General features: G+C 40.8%; 1 pseudogene and 2 gene segments (V, D, J or C); all 3 read right to left on the bottom strand.

The window, feature by feature from the left end:
• Nucleotides 1-327: 327 nt before the first annotated feature.
• LOC133073082 (zinc finger CCHC-type and RNA-binding motif-containing protein 1-like) lies at nucleotides 328-2,041 on the bottom strand (annotated as a pseudogene).
• A 7,493-nt stretch (nucleotides 2,042-9,534) lies between these two features.
• On the bottom strand, nucleotides 9,535-10,030 carry LOC133073081 (T cell receptor beta variable 16-like). The segment is given in 2 exon segments: nucleotides 9,535-9,860; nucleotides 9,965-10,030. Coding segments are annotated over 2 exon segments (375 nt in total).
• Nucleotides 10,031-16,409: 6,379 nt separating this feature from the next.
• On the bottom strand, nucleotides 16,410-17,398 carry LOC133072574 (T cell receptor beta variable 20-1-like). The segment is given in 2 exon segments: nucleotides 16,410-16,794; nucleotides 17,307-17,398. Coding segments are annotated over 2 exon segments (381 nt in total).
• Between the last annotated feature and the right edge of the window lie 4,567 nt (nucleotides 17,399-21,965).

Below are 21,965 nucleotides of genomic sequence, written 5' to 3'. Positions count from 1 at the left end.
CATTCATTTACTTATTTATCAGTTATATTTGACTTGGAGAACTACAGGTGCTAAATATGTGGTAGATGCTATGAGGGTTATAAGGTATGAGATTGCATCCTGCTATTAAAGGAGTTAGCCACATGCCAAGGTGAAAGTGACAGTGATAGTCGTGTCTGACTCTTTGCCACCCATGGACTGTAGCCTGCCAGGCTCCTCTGCCCATGGAATTCTCCAGGCAAGAATACTGGGGTGGGTTGCGTTGCCCTCCTCCAGGGGATCTTCCCTACCCAGAGATCAAACGTGTGTCCCTTACATCTCCTGCACTGGCAGGCAGGTTCTTTACCACTAGTGCCACCTGGAAAGCACATCACTTTCCCAACTGTTATTGGCCCAGGTTCATCTTGGCTGACCCACATGAATCCAAAACACTAGACGCCCAGGTTTGCAGCAGAAAGTGAAAGTGAAAGTCTCTCAGTCGTGTCCGACTCTTTACGACCCCGTGGACTATACAGCCCTTGGAATTCTCCAGGCCAGAATAGTGGAGTGGGTAGCAGTTCCCTTCTCTAGGGGATCTTCCTAACCCAGGGGTCAAACCCAGGTCTCCCACATTGCAGGTGAATTCTTTACCAGCTGAGCCTCCAGGGAAGCCCAAGAATACTTGAGTGGGTAGCCTATACCTTCTCCAGCAGATCTTCCCAACCCAGGAAATGAACTGGGGTCTCCTGCATTGCAGGCAGATTCTTTACCAGCTGAGCCACAAGGGAAGCCCGTTTGCATCAGGGAAGTGGTTTATTTGCAAGGCAATTAAGCAAAGAGATGACAGATCTTCTGCCCATTTTTATTTATTTATTTATTGTTTATTTGTTTGTTTTAAAGATGAAATTTATTTCAAAAGTTTTTATATAAGCCAATTATGAATAAACTTTTATAATGAACTTCTCAAATCTTTTTACTATCTACCTTTCTGGCTCAGCTGGTAAAGAATACGCCTGCAATGCGGGAGACCTGGGTTCGAAAGATCCCTTGGAGAAGGGAAAAACCACCCACTCCGGTATTTCTGGCCTGGAGAATTCCATGAGCTGTATAGTCCATGGGGTCACAAAGAGTCAGACATGACTGAGCGACTTTCACTTTCTTCTTGGGATAGCATTGTTATGATAGTATTACATTTTTTTTTTTATTCAAATGAACTGTTCTAAAGATTAATGATTATTAGCAAATCTTGATGCAAGATAAACATGATACTATAAAATTACCATTTCCTATCAACTATCTAAAGTAAAAAAGTATTTGGTACTAAGTGTTCTTATGTTCAAATTCTAAAAGTAATTTTTAGTCTCAAGGGAACTTGGTACTCCCAGACTTAAAAAATTTTTTAATGATATTTACATAATACATATATTTTTCATCACTAAGTTCCTCCTCATCACTGAAGTATGTGCTTTTCTTTATCCTTGGGCGTCTTGAATCATCTGATGTTGAAGGACCTCCTGACCTGGGTTTCCATTTTTTCTGTTCTTCTTCAATTTTGGCTTGCTGGAAAGCTATAGCCTGACTGAGGCTGTCAAGAGCAGGATCTTCCCCTTCATCTTCACTTTCTTCTACTTCAATTTCTTCTTCTGGCTCAGGAATTTTCTTTTTTTCTTTTCTTTTTCTCTTTCTTCTTTGGAGGTTCACGTATTCCAAGCATATTTTTAGGACAGGCATAACTTAAGTGTCCACTTTCCCCACATTCATAACACTTAGATTTATCAAAGTAGTTTCGTCTTCAGATGAACTCAGCTGCTCTTCCATTGTCAATAGCAATGCTTGCTTTTATCACTCTACCAAATAACTATTTGTTGTTTATTGCCCTGGTACAGTTTTGTGCAGAGTCTTTATCCAAAAATAAAACAAATGCAACCCCTTTACTCCTCCTGGTATCTTTATCTTTCATTATAGTAACCTTTACAACTTTGCCATACTTGGAAAATATCCGATATAAGTCATTGTTGGTCAGGGAAAAGGGCAGATTGGATACATACACTGTGCTTTTACTTGGGGCCAGTCCACCACTCATTTCTTCAAGTGGGGCGGGCCCGGGGGATAGGGCCAGAAGAGCGTGAGCCCTCAACTCACTTGGGGCTCAACCCCGACCGTTTGTCGCTCCTTGCAGCTGCCTCGGCATCACCGGTCCCGGGACGGGTCAGGCACAGGAGACGAGAAGGTAGCTAACATCTTCTGCCCATTTTTTAAATTGTGTTGTTTGTGTTTTTCATATTGAGTTGCCTGAACTGTTTAAATATTTTGAATATTAATGGTTTACTGATTATTTTGTTTGCATATATTTTCTTCCATTCAGCACATTATCTTTTTCTTTCATCAGCGGTTCTCTTTAGTTTGTTTTTGCTGTAAGAAGATTTTAAGGTTAATTCAATCACATTTGTTTATTTTTGCTTTCTTTCCCCAGTGAGACAGATCTGAATATACATTGCTACAATAGATGTCAAAGAGTGTTCTGACTGTTTTTTCTTCTAGGAGTTTTATTGTTCCTGGCCTGCATGTCAGTCTTGAATCCATTTTGAGTTTATATAAGTGTGTGGAGTCTGAAAACGTTCTAATTTCATACTTTTATGTAGCTGTCCAGTTTTACCAGTACTACTTATTGAAGACGATCTTTTCTAAACTGTATATTCTTGAATTCTTTGTCATAGTTTCACTGACCATGTTTTTGTGGGTTTATTTCTAGACTCGCAAGTGTATGTACATTTTTGTGGCAATACCATTCTGTTTTGATTATTATAGCTCTGTATTAATAATATTAACTGAAGTCGGACAGTATGACACCTTTAGCTTTGTGGTTTTTTTTTTTTTTTTAATTCTCTTGAATGCTTTTTACTATCTGGGGTCTTCTGTGCCTTTCACATAAATTTTAGAATTATTTGTTCTAATTCTGTGAAAATTGTTGTAGGCATTTCAATAGGGACTGCATTAAATCTGTAGTACAGACCTTTTAGTAATATTAATTCTAGAAATGGCCCATGAGAGGAACAAGAAATGAATTCACAGACTTGACCAGCAGAGATGCAACACCGATATTCTTTGCAAGTCATGTGCTTCGCAGTCAAATATTCTCCTTAAATATAGTTAACTTACTGGTTTACTTTCATAAACAAAAAGTATCTCGTCTTAACTCTTCCAGTATGTTTGAATAGGTTTCTTTCACTTTAAAGCAGAACAATACTAACAGGCACACAGAAAATGAGGCTGCTCTTGTGATCTCAGGTATGGTTGCCAGTGAACACTAATTCCTGGAAAAGGTGTTTTTCTATAACATATTGTGGTTTAGACATCCATTGAGAAATGTAAAGACTAAATCAAAGTGGGATAATGCAAAGTCTTGGAAGAAATATTTTAATAAATAAATTCCATATGAGTATTAAAAAGTACATTCATAATACATGTCTTAAAAATTTAGAGAAAACAAAAAAGTTCAACAAAATATGTGCTGGACATATTCAATAAAAAACATACAAAGCAATGGTAAAAGAAGTCAAAAAGACCTTAGTAAAATAGCATGGAGGTATTTTGGGGGAGGGGGAAATAGTCTGTGTCTTGATTCTCATGCTGGTGGCATGGATTGAAAACTTGTCACAATGTACTGAAATGTGGACCTAAATTGGTGCCTTTCGTTTTGGTGTGTTATGCCTCAAAGTTGCTTTTAAAAGTTGTGCCATCGCAGGAACCTGGTTGGGGAGATGCTAAGTTTTCTGCTCAGTTGCTCTGGCAGGGACAGCTGAGAGAAGCAACCATGAACCCTGAGGAGTCTCTGGGTCTGGATCAATGAATGTGCTGAGCCAGGCGATCAGGGTCCCCATGGAAGACAGGTGACCTGCCGATTATCCTGACGTCTGAAGGCACAGCCTTGCCAGATGAAAAGCACGGAACTGCACGTTTTAAGAAAGATGGTTAGAAACCCATCAAGGTCACATCCCATGTCTCCTTTGCCAGATACTCTGCAAACTGGATTCTTTACCAGCTGAGCAACCCGCTCCACTACTCTTGCCTGGGAAATCCCATGGACGGAGGAGCCTGGTAGGCTGCAGTCCATGGGGTCGCTAAGAGTCAGACACGACTGAGTGGCTTCACTTTCACTTTCACTTTCTGCAAACTGGGGAATCTGAGACCCCTGCACAGCTTCCTTCCTCTTCCTTGGGTGTGTGTTCCCACCAGTTATTTTCCACGTCTCTTTCTGTTCATGCAGTGTTGCTCATTTACGGATTTTTCCTTCTGGCTAATGCTCTCTCAAGGTCAGTTTCTGTTAATTCCTACCCTCCTACAACACCACTGATTTCCTGAGCTGGGTCCACGGTGAGTTTGTGTTCTAAGAAGAGCTGACGGGCTGCACTGTGGCCTGGCTGCTGGCACAGAAATACAGAGCTGAGTCCACTGCCTCGGTGGACTTGTTCCAGGCTGCAGGGTGAGTTTTGGGGGCACTCAGCTGAAAATCGCTGTTTGAACACAGCTGTATCTTCTGTAATTTTTCCATTCCACAAATAAACCAAAAGCTCAAATGCTTCTTCCAGCTTCTTGTGATACCAGTAAATAAGAGTGTCCTTTTATGGGGATGCAGCCCATCTTTGCTTTCTGGTCTTTTCCTTTGACCAGATGACTGGGACTCTGGGTGACCTCAGTGTCCATGGAGCCTGTGAGGAGACAGAAAGTTCACAAAAAGCCCTAGATTTGGCAGCCATAGGAGAAAGTCCTAAAACTTGAATCCAGTACATTTGCCTCACCTGCTCCCCAGAGAAAAAGAGCCACACAGCACGGGAGGCCGAGGCACATGGCTGACTCCAGGAGGAAGCAGGGCAGCGCCTTTTCCCCTCCGGCGCCTCATCCCCCTTCAGCACCTCCTCGTGACGAGGTTGCTTCCTGTGGTCACCGTCCCGGGTACCCGAGACTCGGACATTTCATAGACTGACAGGACAAGGAAAGCTGGTGAAACAACCAGTATGCATTCCAAACTGCTTTACTTTTCTGTTTCCTGACTCTGCTCTCCCACCACTTCTTTAAATATAAAAATCATTTCTCATGAATAATTTGTTTGCTTTTTAAATTTGTCAGCTTGCCCTCTCTCCTCCTCCGTTCCCTCAGACAATGAACCATATCACTTGCGGTCTGTCAATCGTGACTTCTACTGCAGTTACAAAATGGCATAGCAGCTACTTTATGTTAACAAACCAGATTTTGAACTATACAAAAGAAATATTTGTGATGAACCTGCAATAGATCTAGACAAATAATAAAATGAATGATCTTGCCTGAAGCAGTCAGTTTGGAAGGTAGATTTTCCCAGAGAATTTTTAAGTCCTTGTTATTTTTCTAGATTTTATCATTCTTTTCTACCAGGTCTAGGTAACCATAATCCTGAAGATCAAATTTTTACTCACTTTCTATTACCACTTTTAGATTTATGTAAGAATCTGTAAATTATTTATTAATCATGTTTTATGTCTTTGGAAATTATCTAAGGGGTTCATTCTGTTTATACTTTGTTCCGGTAATGTTCTTTTTTATTCAATAGTGTGTCTGTGCCAGTAATTCATGTTTTGCACATAATTTTAGATAATTCAATTTCATTAGTAAGTAGAATTCCATTTATTAGTTTGTCAGAATTTATTATCCATTCTTGAATTTATTCACAGTAGTTTTTTCCTCTAGATTTTGGTACTAGTACAAACGGGACTACGTTCTCATACCTTCCTTTATAAACCAAGTTGTAATATTTCTCTATACCTGGGAATATAAAAATTGAGCCTTAGGGTCACCACGTTAACTTTACATACTAAGACAAAATACTTTCCAAATTAATTAAGTCAAAAGATCTCAAGAACATTTTAGTGTGTTTTCTAGTGTTACACACCTAGGACTCAATTGGCACAATTCTTTTGCCAGTCTATTAGGATAAAATGGTATCTGACTGTAATGTTAGTTTGCATTTTTATGATTGTTAAGGAGGTTGAATATATTTTTTTTTCTGTTTACAGGCCATTACTGTTTTCTGTACACTGCTATGCCCATATTTCTTTCTGGTTTGGTAGCTATTACTTATTCGTAACAGTTCCTTACATATTCTGGTTACCAAATTTTGTCAGTTACATTTGTTACTAATACCTTTTGATTTTGTGACTTGTGTTTCACTCTTTGTAATTTTTTTAAATATGTTTATGTATTTCTTTGGCTGCTCAGGGTCTTGGTTGCAGCCTGCGGGATCTAGTTCCCTAGCCAGGGGTGGAACCTGGGCCCCCTGCATTGAGAACATCCGGTCTTAGCCAACAGACCCCAGGGAAGCGCCTGGAGTGTTTTTTATTGATATTTCTAATTTAGTTGGGTCTAGATTCTTTTTATGGAGTGTACACATTTAATTCTTTATAAGCAACGCTTTCATAATCCGAGGTCATAAAGATAAACTCACAAGTTATTTATCAAACAGCTGACATTTTGAATGTTGCACTAAAGCACTTAATTCTTTTATAATGTATGGAATTTTAATTTTTAAAATCTTTTATAACAGCTTGTCCCAGAAGAACATTTTGTGTAGTGCCTTATTCCTCTGCATACATGCAGTGATGGCTCTATCATATATAATATGCCTATATAAGCATGCTGCCCTTTCAAGTCTATGATTTTCCATTTGTAAATTCTTATGCCTTTTTCATTGTTCTAAATTAGGAAATGGTTTGGTGATTCAAAGAGCAACCACCTCACTTTCTACTTGTTCAATATTATCTTCCCTAGTCTCTTTATTACACATAAATTTCAGTTTACTTTCATCAAATTTCGTGAAAATACCTATTGTGATTTTGTTTTGTGCTGCATTGAATTCATAGATAATAGTGCAGAAACACTACTGGTTTAATTTTTTCATGATCATGGTATAAATCTTCACTTATTTCAGGTTTTTAAAATGTTTTCCTTTAAGATTTGATATTTTTCTGTATTAAAGTCTCATTTACCTAATCAATCTGTTTTACGTATTTTATATGTAATTTAAGAATTTGTAAATGGTCTCTCCCTAAAAATATTTTTAACTGTTTGTTGCTAGAATATAGAAATAAACTGACTTTTTATATTTATGTTAAATTCAGTACTTATTAATTTGTTGTTGTTAATAATGCAATACTTTTCTAGGTTCCTTTGATTCTTCTTCTAAATTTGCCATCTGTCTTTAATCACTTTTTTCCCTCCTCTTCTTATTCACACTCTTTTCTCTTGTTCTGCTGGTTTGAAATTCAGCACAATCTTGACTAGAAATTGTGGTCACATTCATTTACTTATTCATCAGCTATGTTTGACGTAGACAACTACAGATACTGGATATGTGGTAGATGCTATGGGGGTTACAAAGTGTAACATTAGATCTTACTATTAAAGGAGTTACTGGCGTGCCAGGATATCTGCAAATCATTATCCCAAATGCTACTGGGCCAGGTTCAGCTTGGCTGACCCACAGGAAGACAAAACATGAGATGCCGATGATTGGAGCAAGAAGAGGTTTGTTTGCAAGGCAACAAAGCAGGAGATGAGAGATCTTATGCCCAATTTTTAATTGGGTTGCTTGTGTTTTTTAAATTGAATTGCCTGAACTGTTAAGATATTTTGGATATTAACGCTTTACTGGTTTTATTATTTGCAAATATTTCCCTCCATTCATCAGTTCAGCTTTTTGTTTCGACAATGTTTTTTTTTCTCTCTTTTTTTCTATGAGAAGATTTTAATCTTGATTAGGTCACATTTGTTTATTTTTGCTTTTGTTTCTTTCCTTTGTAGAGACAGATCAAAAGATACATTGCTACAATAGATGTCAAAGAATGTTCCGCCTGGGTTTTCTTCTGGGAGTTTTATGGTTTCTGGCCTTACATGTTGGTCTTTAATCCATTTTGACTTTATATTTGTGTATGGTGTCAGAAAATGTCCTAATTTCATTCTTTTATGTAGTTGTCCAGTTTTAATAGTACTACTTATTGAAGAGGAAGTCATTTCCAAACTGTATATTCTTGCATTCTTTGCCATAGTTTCATTGACCATACATGTTTATTTCTGGGCTCTCAGTTCTATGTCCATCTGTGTACCAGCACCATTCTGTTTTGATTATTATAGCTTTGAGCATTCACTGACATCAGAGATTGTAATCTCTCCAGCTTTGTTCTTTTTTCTCTTGATTGCTTTCACTATCTGGGGTCTTATGTGGTTTCATACCAATTTTAGAACTATTTGTTTTAGTTCTGTTCGTAGGCGTTTTGATAGAGACTGCAGTAAATCTGTAGTACAGACCTTTGAACAATATTAATTATAGAAATGGCCAGTGGGAAGAATAAGAAATGTATTCACAGACTTGACCAGCAGAGAGGCAGCACCAAAATTTTCTTTGCAAATCATGTGTTTTGTCAAATATTCCCCTTAATTACTCTTAACTCACTGGCTTATTTTCATAAGCAAAATATATTTCTTCTTAACTTTAACAGTATGCTTGCTTTAGTCTCTTTTACTTTAAAGCAGAACAATACTAACAATTGGGCACACAGAAAATGAGGCTACTTTTCTGATCTCAGTTTTGGCTGCCGGTAAACACTAACTTCTGGAGAAGGTCTTTTCTATAAACCTCTATACTGAGGTTTAGACATCAACTGAGAAATGTAAAGACTAAATCAAAGTGGGAAAATGTAAAGTCTTCACAGAAAATATTTTAATAAATAAATTCCTTATGGGTATTAAAAAGTTCATTCATAATATATCTCTTAAAATGATTTTATGAAAAATTAAGAAAACCTCAACAAAATATGTGTGGGACATGATCGATCAAGAAAAATATACAAAGCAATAGTGAGAGAAGTTAAAAGGACCTCAGTAAAATACCATGGGGGATGTTTTGGGAAGGGGGAAATGTTCTGTCTTGATTGTCATGCTGGTTACATGGGTGTAAAATCTTGTCAAAATACATCAATATGTGCCTAAAATGGGTGCATTTTGTTGTGGGTATGTTATGCCTCAACGATGCTTTTAAAAGTTCCATGATTATAGGAATCTGGACGAAGGGAGTTGCTGAGTTTCTTGCTCGGTTTCTCTGGCAGGGACAGCTGAGAGAAGCAGTGATGAACCCTGAGGAGTCTCTGGGTCTGGATCAATGAATGTGCGGAGCTGGGTGATCAGGGTGCCCAGGGAAGACAGATGACCTGCTGATTATCCTTATTCCTGAAGGCACAGCTTTATCAGGTGAAAAACACAGAACTACATGTTTTAATAAAGATTGTTATTAATCCATCAGGGTCACATCCTGTGTCTCCTTCGCCAGATACCCTGCAACCTGGGGAATCTGAGACCCCTTACAGCTTCCTGCCCCATCCTTGGGTTTGTGTTCCCACCAGCTGTTTTCTATCTCTCTTTCTGCTCTTCCAGTGTGGCCATTTACAGATTTTTCTTTCTGGCTAATGCTTTCAAGGTGGGTTTCTGTTAGTTCCTACCCTCCTACGACACCACTGATTTCCTGAGCTGGGTTCACGGTGAGTTTGTGTTCTAGGAGGAGCTGACGTGCTGCACTGTGGACTGGCTGCTGGCACAGAAATACAGAGCTGAGTCCGCTGCCTCGGTGGACTTGATTTTCAGGCTGCAGGGTGAGTTTGGGAGGCACTCAGCTGAAAATCGCTGTTTGAACACTTCTGTATCTTTCACAATGTCTTGATTCTGTAAGTTAACCAAAAACTCAAATGCTTCTTCCAGCTTCTTGCGATACCAGTAAACATTAATATGTCCTTTTTTGGGGACACAATCCATCTTGGCTTTCTGGTCTTTTCCTTTGACCAGATGACTGGGACTCTGAGTGACCTCAGTGTCCATGGAGCCTGTGAGGAAAGAGACAGAAAGTTCACAAAAAGCCCTTGAAGGAGGCTGATTTTGCAGCCGCAGGAGAAAGTCCTGAATCTAGATGCCAAGAAATCCACCTCACCTGCTCCCCAGAGTAAAAGAGCCACACAGCACAGGCTGCCGAGGCACATGGCTGGCTCGGGGAGGAAGCAGGGCCGTGGATTCTCCTCTCAGGCGCCTCATCCCCCTTCAGCACCTCCCTGTGACGTGGTGGCTTCCTGTGGTCATCACAGTCCCCATGTACTTGAGAGGCTAGCTTTTCATAGACTGGGAGGGCAGGGGAAGCTCGTGGAACAACTAGTGTGCATTTCAGCTGCTTTAATTTTCTTTTTCCGGATTCTACTCTTTCACTGTTTCTTTAAAAATAAATGTTATTTCCATATTAACAATTTATTTCCTTTTTTAACTTGTAGATTTGCCTCCTCCCTTCCCTCTCAGACAGTACATAGCTTGCTGTTATCAATAATAGTGTCCACTGCACTTAAAAAATCATAAATCTGCCTCTTAAATTAAAAAATTAAATGTTGAACTTGTGCAAAATAATATTTATGGTGAATATGCAATGCATTTAGGGAAACAATAAAACGAATCCTCTTGTTTGAATCAATCAGCTTAGGAGTTAGATTAATACTAAGAATTTTTAAGCCCCTGTGTTATTTTTATAGACTTTATTGTTGTTTTTCTACCATGTCCATGTAACTACACCCCTGAAGTTTATATTTTTATTCACTTGCTTTTCACTACAGTTTTTCTCATTTATGTAAGAATCTGCAAATTTTGTATTAATCAATGTTGTATGTCTTTTAAATTTATTTGTGGGAGTTCTTTTTCTTGGCCATGCTCTTTTTCCATTCAATATATGCCTATGTTATTAAATTATGTTGTCTCATGTAGTTTTAGATAAATCAGTTTCACTAATATGTAGGATTCCATTTATTAGTTTGTCAGAATCTATTATCCATTTAACCTCATGCACCCTAGTTGTTTTGTTTTTTTAACCCAGATTTTAATGCTACTATAAATAGGACTGTATTCTTACACAATTCTTTACATACTTAGGTGAAAGTTTCTCTATACCTGGGATTGTAAAAATTGAGCCTTAGTGTCACCATGTCTATTTTACATAGCAAGACAAAATGGTTTCCAAATTAATTAAGCAAGTAAATAGTCCCACAACAGTTTATCAACTATATTCAAACGTTCCTCCTCAGCAGTCAATTGGCACGCACTGTTCTTTTAATTTTGTCAGTTTATTAGGTTAAAGTGGTATCTCACTATAGCTTTAGTTTGCATTTTTATGACTGCTAAGGAGATTGATATTCTGAATTAATACACTTATAGGCCACTGGTTTTTCTGTACATTGCTCTTTCCTCGTATTTTTGGTAGATTAACTATCATTTATTTGTAACAGTTCTTTATATATCTCAGATACTAAACTTTGTCATTTACATGTATGCTAATATCTTTTCAATTTGTGACTTGTGTTTTTACTCTTTGTAAATTTTTTATTGATATTCCTTATTTAGTAAAATCTATCATTCTTTTTTTGGGAGGGTGTGAATTCTTTAATTCTTTATAAGCAATGTTTCCATAGCTCAAGTTCATAAAAATATACTTCTATAATATTTACCAAATAGTTAATAATTTAAATGTTGCATTTAAGCATTTAATCTTTTTAGAATTTTTTTTGCTTTTGTTGCAAGAGAGTTTAGATTAATTTTTCTTCCTGTGGAGAACTACTTGTCCCAGAAGAACTTGTATATTGCATTACTCCCCTACACACCTGCAGTGGTGGCTTTACTATATACTAAGTGCCTATATATGCATAGTGCTATTTTAAATTTATGATTTTCCATTTGTCCACTTAGTTATAAAAAAATTAGAAAATAATTTGGTGATTAGATTGCAAATTCACATCACTTTGTAATTCTTTAATATTATCTTAAGTATTCTTTCCTCTTTTTTCCACTTAAACTTTTGACTACTTTTGTCAAATTCCATGAAATTCCTTTTGTGACTTTGTTTAGTGCTGTGGGGAATACATAGATGATAGTGCTGAAATTGGAATACTTTTAGTACTGGTTTAACTTATTCATCATCATGGCATATAACTTCACTTGTTTCAGATTTTAAAAGCCTCCCTCTGAAATTTAATAAATTTCTGAGTTGTTTATCTTTGTATAGATTTAGGTGTATTATCTTTTCTATTTTCTGTTACTAAATGATCTCTCTTTAAAAATCTATTGCTAGGGGGATCGGGATGGGGAATATGTGTAAATCTATGGCTGATTCATATCAGTGTATGACAAAAAAATAATAATAATAATAAAAAATAAAAAAAAATAAAAAAAATAAAAATCTATTGCTAGTATATGGGAATAAACTGACTTTATGTTCATTTTTGTTAACTTATTAAATGGTATTATAAAAAATGCAATGCTTCTTTAGATTCCTTTGTGCCTTCTTAACTTGTTATCTGTCTATAATCACTCTTTCCCCCTTCTTTTTTCATTCTCACGCTTTTTTCTTCTTTTACCAGGCTGGAAATTCAGCACAATGTGAAATAGAAATAGTGATGACGTTCATTGACTTACTTATCAATTACATATGACCAGAACAACTACTGGTACTGTATACTGTGATACATGCTCTGGGGATTAGGAAGTGTAAAATTATATCCTGCTATTTTCAAGACCTATTGTCATCCCAGGATAGCTGCAAATCATTCTCCCAACTGTTTCCAGGTTCATTTTGCCCTAAGAACAAGGAGCCAAACTGCTGAGACTCTGATGCTTGCAGCAAAGTAAGGTCTTCTTCTCAAGCCAGCCAAGCAAGAGTTGCCCCCCACCCCCGCCCCAACCCCGCTGGGCTGACTCTGTGACCCATGACTGTAACCTTCCAGGCTCCTCTGTCCATGGGATTCTCCCGGCAAGAATACTAGGGTGGGCTGTCGTTTCCTTCTCCAGGGGATCTTCCCGACCCAGGGATCGAACCCATGCCTCCTGCATTGGCCTGTGGGCTCTTTACCACTGAGCCACCAGGGAAAACAAGACCTCAAATCCGCCTCCGCAAAGGCAAGGGGCACAGGGTATTTACAGGGTCATGAATGAAGCATGACCTGATGGTCTGAGATATGGGTTTCCCTGGTGGCTCAGTGGTAAAGAAATCCGCCCTGCCAATGCAAGGGATGGGGGTTCAATCCCTCGGTTGGGATGGTCCCCTGGAAAAGGAAATGGCAACCCACTCCAGTATTCTTGCCTGGAGAATCCCATGAACTGAGGAACCTGGTGGGCTACATCCACAGGGTCACAAAGTGTCAGACACGACTTAGCTACTGAACACGTGCACATTGGGAGCCTGGGGTGCTGGGGAAGCTTGGGGAAGGGTGACTGAACAAAACGTGCATGCATTGTCCTTCTCTGCTGGGGTAACTGAACTATAGCCCCTGCCTGTTCACCATAGAAGTGCTCAGCAAGATCTGAGAGTGGAGTCTTGGGTCCTCTGAGGTCAAAAGGTACCCAAGCAGACACTTGTGCTTCCCCAGGAGGAGGGTCACTGGTTCTAACCAGTCTCAACCAGTTCGGCTGAAACTAGACACAGCTGACTCTGGGCTCTGCTGCACTACGGCAGTTTCCTGGAAAATAACTCAGGCAAACATCTTATTCAGGATACATGCCACTTGGAGGCCAAGCAAGTCTTAAAACGACCTTGATTAGTGAAGGCAGGTGCAATGGATTTGATTAATTCTTACTCACGCTCCCACAGCCACTACCTAAAGGATCTCACCTGAGTTTCCAGAAGTATCAGACAACTTCTGGAAGGTTGGTGCTGCTCACTATGCTCTGAAGTGTTATACAGAAAGATCCACATCACCCCCTAGTGGTCAAGTGAAAGTCGCTCAGTCATGCCCGACTCTGCGACCCCAACCACCATACAGTCCATGGGATTCTTCAAGCCAGAATACCAGAGTGGGTGGCGTTTCCTTTCTCCAGGGGATCTTCCCAACCAAGGGACCGAACCCAGGTCTCCTGTATTGCAGGTGGACTCTTTACCAGTTAAGCCATAAGGGAAGCCCAAGAATATTGGAATGGGTAGCCTATCCCTTTTCCAGCAGATCTTCCCAACCCAGGAATTGAACTGGAATCTCCTGCATTGATGGTCAGGGAGGCCTGGCATGCTGCGGTTCACAGGGTCGCAAAGAGTCAGACACGACTGAGTGACTGAACTGAACTGAACTCCTGCGTGGGTTCTTTGCCAAAAGGAAGCCCTGATAACTCTGACTGACTGACTGACTAGATGGTCAAAGGGGCACACTTCTCACAGGCCTCTGGTCTCCGTGGTCTTCACCTCCTGTGTGGCGAGTGGGCAGTTGCTTTCTCCACACAGCAGAGGGGCAGCCAGACACCCCAAGAATCATCAGGAGTAGGAAACATGTAGCCATCCATGTGGTGACCTGCTGGAGTACTGTAGAGAGTTGTTACTAGTACTTAGTTATATAGTCACTAATCCGGTATTGCTTGGTGTTATTGATCAGTTAATTAAATTTAATCTCTTAGGGCCACATTCAAGGTGAGTGGGCTCCTCAGATCTCTGTCCTCAGTTCTGTGATCTTTTCTTTGTATATTCTGTCATCAAGGGCTCAAGAAGGCACTTTCATCCTTCCAATTATGGAAATTGTCCCAACTTCTTACCTTCATCCAGGTCCATTTTTTTGAGCCCCTGACTCCTACATACCACTGCTTTCTGCATGTTTCTGGTCAGATTTCTGTCTCAGAGGCATCTCCAATGTCAAGAAAATCATGATCTTCCCACTTGGTCCTCCTGATTCATCTGACTTGTAGTCAAAACCTTCCTCTCCAGCCATTGCCTCTTGTGATGAATCAGTTACCCACGTCTTTGATTTTATTTCCTAATTATGTTTTAAAACTCTCATTTCTCTGTTTTCTAGCACTGCCACCATCATCATCCTAGCTTCAATATCCATTCGGTTGTTTGTTTTATTGTCTCTCCTTTTTGATCTCACATGCGTGTTGTTGTTTAGTCACTAAGTCGTGTCTGAGACTCTTTTGTGACCCCATGTACTGCAGCACACCAGGCTTCCCTGTCGCTATCTCGCTGAGTTTGCTTAAACTTAGATCCACTGAGTAGGTGATGCCATCCAACCATTTCATCTTCTGTTGCTCCCTTCTCCTCTTGCTCTCAATCGTTCCCAGCATCAGCGTCTTTCCAAAGAGTCAGCTCTTCAGCCCCGGTGGTCAAAGTATTGGAGCTTCAGCTTCAGCATCAGTCCTTCCAGTGAATATTCAGGACTGAATTCCTTTAGGATTGACTGGTTGGATCTCCTTGCAATCCAAGAGACTCTCAAGAGTTTCCTCCAGCACCACAATTTGCAAGACTCTCTCTAACACTCTATATTTTTCTAAGCATTTTATATTTTGCTAACCAAATGGATATCAACTTACATATAATTGCGTCTTGCTCCATGTTTCTTGATCACAAGTAAATCAATGTTTATTGATTACAGATGTTTCTTCTCCAGAGTGTATGTTAATATATTTTGCTTATTTTTACTGGGCTATATAAGATTTATGGTCAATGTGTGATATTTTTTTTTTCCTAGAAAAGGATTTTTCTAGGGGTTTACACTCAGTGCTTCACTTACTATCTTGTGACTTCCAACAGAACTTTCTAGTTTTGCAGACAAGTCTTGTTGTCTGAAGTCTTTCTTATTTATCTTCTCTGTCTTCTCTTCCCTCTGGTCCCTTTGTGAAGGTTCTGGGCATGCTCTGTACTTGGGTGTAGAGGGCTGCCCCGTCCAGTCCTATTCTGTTCTTTTATCAACCTCAATACTGTATATAGCACATCCCTGAATTCTTTCATGAGTGAACATCTCTACTTGGCTGGCTAATGATTCCATTTGTCTTGAGAGTCTAGGATGGTGACAAGAGTGCTGAATTTTCTTGGAGGAAAAAAACTCTAGCGCTTATTATAAAAGTGTTAGTCACTCAGTCATATCTGACACTTTGTGATCCCAAGGACTATAGGCTGACAGGTTCCTCTGTCCATGGAATTCTCCAGGCAAGAATACTGAAGTGGGTTGCTATTCCCTTCTCCAGGGGAACTTCTCAACCCAGGGATCAATTGAACTCCCATCTCCTGCAATGCAGATGGATTCCTTATTGTCTGAGCCACGAGGGAAACCCATTATAAAAGTACTCAGTGTTTATAGAAGCATTTTGGGATCTACCTATAAGATTATGTGTCAGTTTATCTGCGAACATATGATTAGCATATGGGAGAATCAGGAAAAAAAAATCTAGATTTTATAATTTTCAGCCCAGGGAAATTTCCAGGTTGGTTGGCCATTTATAGGCCTAGCCCCATTCCCATATGGCTAGTTCTCAAACACCATACCTTCTCCCCACTCTGTACTCAGACATTTTCTCTTTCTCTGTCTACACACACAGCCACAGATGACTCAGTCAGTGAGGCTGTGGCTTTTCTCTCTCCACACCTCCCTCCACAGGGCCGCATGGTTCAGTGGGATGGGGAAGGGGGATGCTACCAAGATTCTTGTCTGGGTCTCTGATCTCCACCCAGCGCTGTGTCTCTAGCACCACAGAAGTAGAGGCTGCTGTCGGCAGGATCCACACTTGTCACCTTCAGAGATGAAAATGTTAGGTTTGGCTGACTGATGGGAAGCTTGTCTTTGTTATAACCTTGTTCGTATGTGGCATCAGTGCCCACATTAGAAGTTGCCATCAGCACGAGGCCTTGTTTCGGGAGCTGACGGTACCAGAACACAGCTGTGGCTTGGAAGTCCACTGCACGGCACTGGATGGTCACAGAGTCGCCACTCTTCCTGACAGCTCTGCGGGGCTGCTGAGAGACGAGAGCGCCAAGGCCAGAGCCTGCGGAGACAGAGGTCAAGGAGATGAGAGCCCAGCAGGACAGGAAGACAAGACCACAGGCAGAAAACCACAGCCCTGCTCACTCGCTCACCTTTCTCCCGGCTCCAAGGGAATCCTGCTTGTTTTGTGAAATCACCCTGTCCTAATTCTCAGGCTTATCATCCCCCATCTCTCCTGACTGGTGGCTCCTCACTTTGCCCTCTACACCTCCCAAGAGGGTGGATGTCCCCTCCCATTTTGTTCAGTGTAGAAAAATCCACAAACTTAAGGAATCCCCTGGTGGCCCAGTGGTTAGGATTCAGTGTTCTCACTGCCAGCAACCAGGTTTAATGGCTGGTGGGGGAACTAAGAGCCCACAAACCAAGCAGCCAAAAAAGTTTCAAAAAGTATAAAAGTCCACAATCCCTGGCTATCACTTCACTCATGCCAACACACACACACACACACACACACACACACACACACACACACACACACACTTGACCAAGCTACTTAGCTAATAAGGCTCGTACTGGGTCCCAGAAGCAGCAGAAGCACCAGCATCTTCAGGAACTGGCCTCACACCACAACTCTCTGAAGAAAGATATGACCTTGCCCTTTCTTTCTCCACCCCTAGAAGGAGGGCTGTCTGCATAATTCTAAGGATGCTCTAATCTGCCCTCTGGTGGTCATCATTGCCACTGATGCAGGATCCACCCCTCTTTCTATCAAGTGAAAATGAAAGTTGCTCAGTCATGTCCAATTCTTTGTGACCTCACAAACTGTAGCCCATCAGGCTCCTCTGTCTATAGGATTCTCCAGGCAAGAATACTAGAGTGGATAGTCATGCCCTTCTCCAGGGGATCTTCCTGACCCAGGGAGTGAACCTGGGTCTCCTGCATTGCAGGCAGATTCTTTACTGTCTGAGCCACCAGGGAAGCCCCTTTCCATAAAAGAACCATTCAAACATTGCTGGAAGGAACCTCAGAGACGTTCTAACCCAACTCTCAATTTTATAGACCAGAAACCGAGACCTAGATCATTGAAAAGATATTAGTTTCTTAGCCTTATGTAAGGAAATGGCTATGTTTGTGTGGTAAATGACATTATTGTTAGTTCTTTACTTCTGTAATGTACCCTCAAAGTAATCAAGACAACTCATGCTTGTTAATCACTAGAACCATAGATGAACATAAGGACTACTAGGCTAGAGGCTCAGTGCTTCTTCACACTGAAAAAGAACACTTCCTCATCTTCTCAATGAGGTATTTATTTCATGAGCATCTTATGCCAGTCCCCTCATATAATGGACTGAATACTAAACATATCTATGTATTATATAAACACACATCTCTTTATTATAGTCTGAATGTGGTATAAGTGATGCTAAGATTTTTGAAGCTGGGTCATAAGTAGCCTTGTAGATCCCTCCAGGGTCTCTTGAATGCTCACTCTAGGGGAAGCCAGCCACGAGATAATCATTTTCACTACCCCGAGGCCACCATTCTGCAAGGAAACCCACCTAGCCACATTGAGGGGCTGAGGATAGAAAGAGAGACATGCTAGGCTGGTCCACAGCTGTCCCAGGCACCCCGGGGCAGGGATCAGCCATGTGCGGAAAGACGCTGCCTTGGATGTGCAGGCGACTGACCGGAGCCTCAGGCGTCTCTCGCCTTAGGGACTATCTGACCATGACCGCATGATGTCCTCAGATGGGAACTGCCCAGCCAGGCCCACTCAGCCCACAGAACCATGAGAGATAATATATGTTAAAGTCACTACATTTTGAGGCGGTTATTGTTACTGTTGTTTTTCTAAGCTTTTAAAATAAGATATAAAATCCGTATATAATAGACTACACAAATCTTGAGTGTACAGCATAGTGAAATTTCACAAATGAGTACATCTATATAACTACGACCCAGATCAAGATATAGGACCCAGAAGCCTCCTTCATACTTTTCTACAAGTAAATTAAAAATGCCCTCAGAATGTAACTGCTATCTTAACTTTGTACAGTCTGTGCTCTGGCTTCTTTTTCAAGAAGAGATCCATATATTTATGAGATCCATCCATGATTTCACAAATAACATTTGCTTTTCTGCTAGATTTTATTCTATTACTAAGCGTAGCTGTTTGTTCACCATATTGTTGACAGTCATTTGGGTGTTTTCCAGTTTGAGGTCACCATGAATAGAGCTGCCATGACAATAGGTTTTGCTCACACCTCCCTTTCTATTTCCTCAGAATTCTGGACTTTTATTTAAATTTTTATACAATTAAACTGGTTTTCTGATGTGTCTAATTTACTCATTATTTCTTCTAGTATATTTTTAAATTCAGAAACTATGTGTATGGTGTCCAAGAAATATTATAGTTATTTGATTGTATTTTTCTAGAAATTGTTCTTCCAAGGTGATTGATGCAATGGCTTCTTAACACTAAGAAAACATTGAGTGATACTTTAACTTTTTTGACTTTCATACAGTCACTTTCTTACAACTTGGCCATGGGAATGGGGGCCATTATGAAATTTCACAGTTAAAGAGTTCTTTTTAGTACTAGGACCACCCTGAAATAATAAAGAGCTCGATAGTTTTACAGTGAATGTTTTAAAATCAAGTGAAGCCCATCTGCTTTTTTTGTCATAAATTCTTTCACTGGAAGGAGGAAATCTGTATCCTTTCAGTAGTTGTTTTAGTCACTAAGTCGTATCTGGCTCTTTGTGACCCCATGGACTGTAGCCCGCCAGGCGCTTCTGTCCATGGGATTGTCCAGGCAAGAATACTGGCGTGGATTGCTATTTCCTTCTTTAGGGGACCTTCCTCACCCAGGGATCGAACCCACATCTTTTGCATTTCCTGCATTGGCAGGCAGATTCTTTACTGCTGCGGCATCTGGGAAGCCCCCTAATGTAGATAGGTGTGATTTTTAAGAATCACCCTGGTGGATTGCTGAAATATGATTGTGCCATTCCACAACGTGTGTTGCTGCAGCAGCTGCTTTGGGTGCCTGGTTCAGGAGGAAGAAGCTGACTGCCCAGAGTACTGAACACAGAAAAGCCCTGTCACCTGGTGGGGAAGCGGGACTCATTTGTGTGCAGAGAGGAGGTGGCTTTGATTCACTGTGTCTCTACTAGCAGCACAGAGATACAGAGCCGTCTGGGTCTTCTGTGCCGACGTCACAGTAAGAGGAAAGAAAGGCTTCTTTTCGCGAGAGGCATTGTAGTCTTTAGCTATGTCTTCTTTCTGAACAACGCTTACAAATTGTGAGAAGAAGATCAGCCTCAGTCCTAGACCTGGGTCCTGTCGGTACCAGTACATTGAGTCGTAATCAAAATCCTGTTCACATTCCAGGGTCACAGCTCCGCCTTCCTTTCTGAGCAGGTATTTAGGGGTCTGAGTGACTCCACCAGCCACAGTGCCTATGGAGTAAAGGGAGCGGTCAGGAAACATGGCCCGAGAGGGCAGCCAATGCTGCTGCCGTGAGGGAAAGGCTTAGCTCTGGAGCTCAGCGTCTTTAGAAGAGGAATCTGCTCTCTGAACCCGGGACTCACCTACTCCAAAGAGACAAAGGGACACGCAGCGGATCACTTGGTTGCCCGTAGTGGGAAGGGAGTCTCCTCGTAGCTCCCGGCACAGACAGATGAGGAAAGAAACTTAGCTATGGGGCTCCCCCTGGTTGAATGTGCAGAACCTATCAGAAGGCCAGAAAGGAGAGTTGGACAGGATCCTGTAGATATTCAAGAGGGGCTCCCTAATCTGGCCGATGAGGCAACTGAGGACAGAGATCTGAATCACTTGCACCTCCCTTGTGCCTCCCTCCCCCAAACTCTGCATTTCGTCTGGCCCTAGTGGGCGGCACCCCACATTTCCAGGCCAGAGCCTCACTGTGATTGGCCCACAGGTTTTCACCTTCCTCCTTGCAGTAACGAATGTTTGATCTCTATGAGAGCACAGTAGATGCTCTGGTCACACAAGAATGGAGAGTTTTTTTTTTTTTTTTAACTTTTTATTTTGCAATGGAATATAGCTGACTAACCATGTTTGATGTTTTCAAAGGGACTCAGCCATACATATACTTGTATCCATGCTCCCCCAAAGTCCCCTCCCATCCAGGCTGCCACATAGCCCTGAGCAGAGTTCCCTGTGTTGTATAGTAGGTCTTTGTTGGTTCATCTGCTTTTTGATTTTCTGCAATTGTTTCATCAAAGAAAATGATAACAAAATGGTGTTCTGTAGGTGTCCAACATTTTTTTGTGTGATGAGAATTAAAAAAAAAGTTCACTGAGATGAAAATTTGAGGTGATGTGTTTCTAATGAATAATATTTCAGGATCAGACCCATCTCTTAAATTCCAGACCAATTTATCCAACTCTATTCCCACAATCTCTGGGATGTCCCGTAGACATTTGAAGAATTTCTAATCCTGGCATCCATACCTACCTGCACAGGCACTAGGCAGGGAACGTTCCAGAAAGAATAAGAGGCAGCATAGGTTGGTATAAAGAGCACAACCCTTTCGGCCAAACAGACCTGTGTTTTCTCTCTCTGTTTCTCCACAGCCCACCTCTCACTTTTCTGAGCTTGAGAAAGAAAAAGTGAACTCCTGAAACTGTGTTTTCCTATGTTGAAAATGAAGAAAATAGTGCCTTCGCTTGTCTTGGTGATTAAATAAAATCCTATATTTAAAGCATGTGGTAGAGAACTCAAAATAGAGTATGAAGTAAAGAGAAGCATCAGGCAATGAATATTTCCATGACAAATGATGTTGTTCTAAATATGTTCCTGTTTTGGGGTAACAGAGTCTTCGTCCCTGAGCCTCAGTTGGCATGTTCCAGTCCTCTCCTATTTCCATCTTCATCCTTTGGAAGGCTTTGTAGCCAATTTCACTAATCAGATATGTCGGCTTCCCCAGCCCACGTCTGTTTCTGGGATGAGACCTGGAGGATGTTTGTGCAGTGGAAGGACATGACTGCGTTGATGTGGATTAGGAACTGGCACAGAAACACAATGAAGAGTCTTCAAAAGCTCCAGCAACTGTGTCTTCGAGACACCAGGTCGCTTTTTGGGTAATTCAGCAGAAAAGTACTCCATTGGCATTCCTGACTCATCTATGATTTTTTGCTTCCTCAGGGTAAGTCATGAATTTCAGATCTTCCTCCAAGAGCTGCTGATAGTAAACTTAACTGT

The sequence above is a fragment of the Dama dama genome, chromosome 18, assembly GCF_033118175.1.
Source record: "Dama dama isolate Ldn47 chromosome 18, ASM3311817v1, whole genome shotgun sequence".
In the NCBI taxonomy this organism is placed as follows: domain Eukaryota; kingdom Metazoa; phylum Chordata; class Mammalia; order Artiodactyla; family Cervidae; genus Dama; species Dama dama.
Note: the sequence above shows the minus strand (reverse complement) of the source record. Positions and strands in the feature narration are given on the sequence as shown.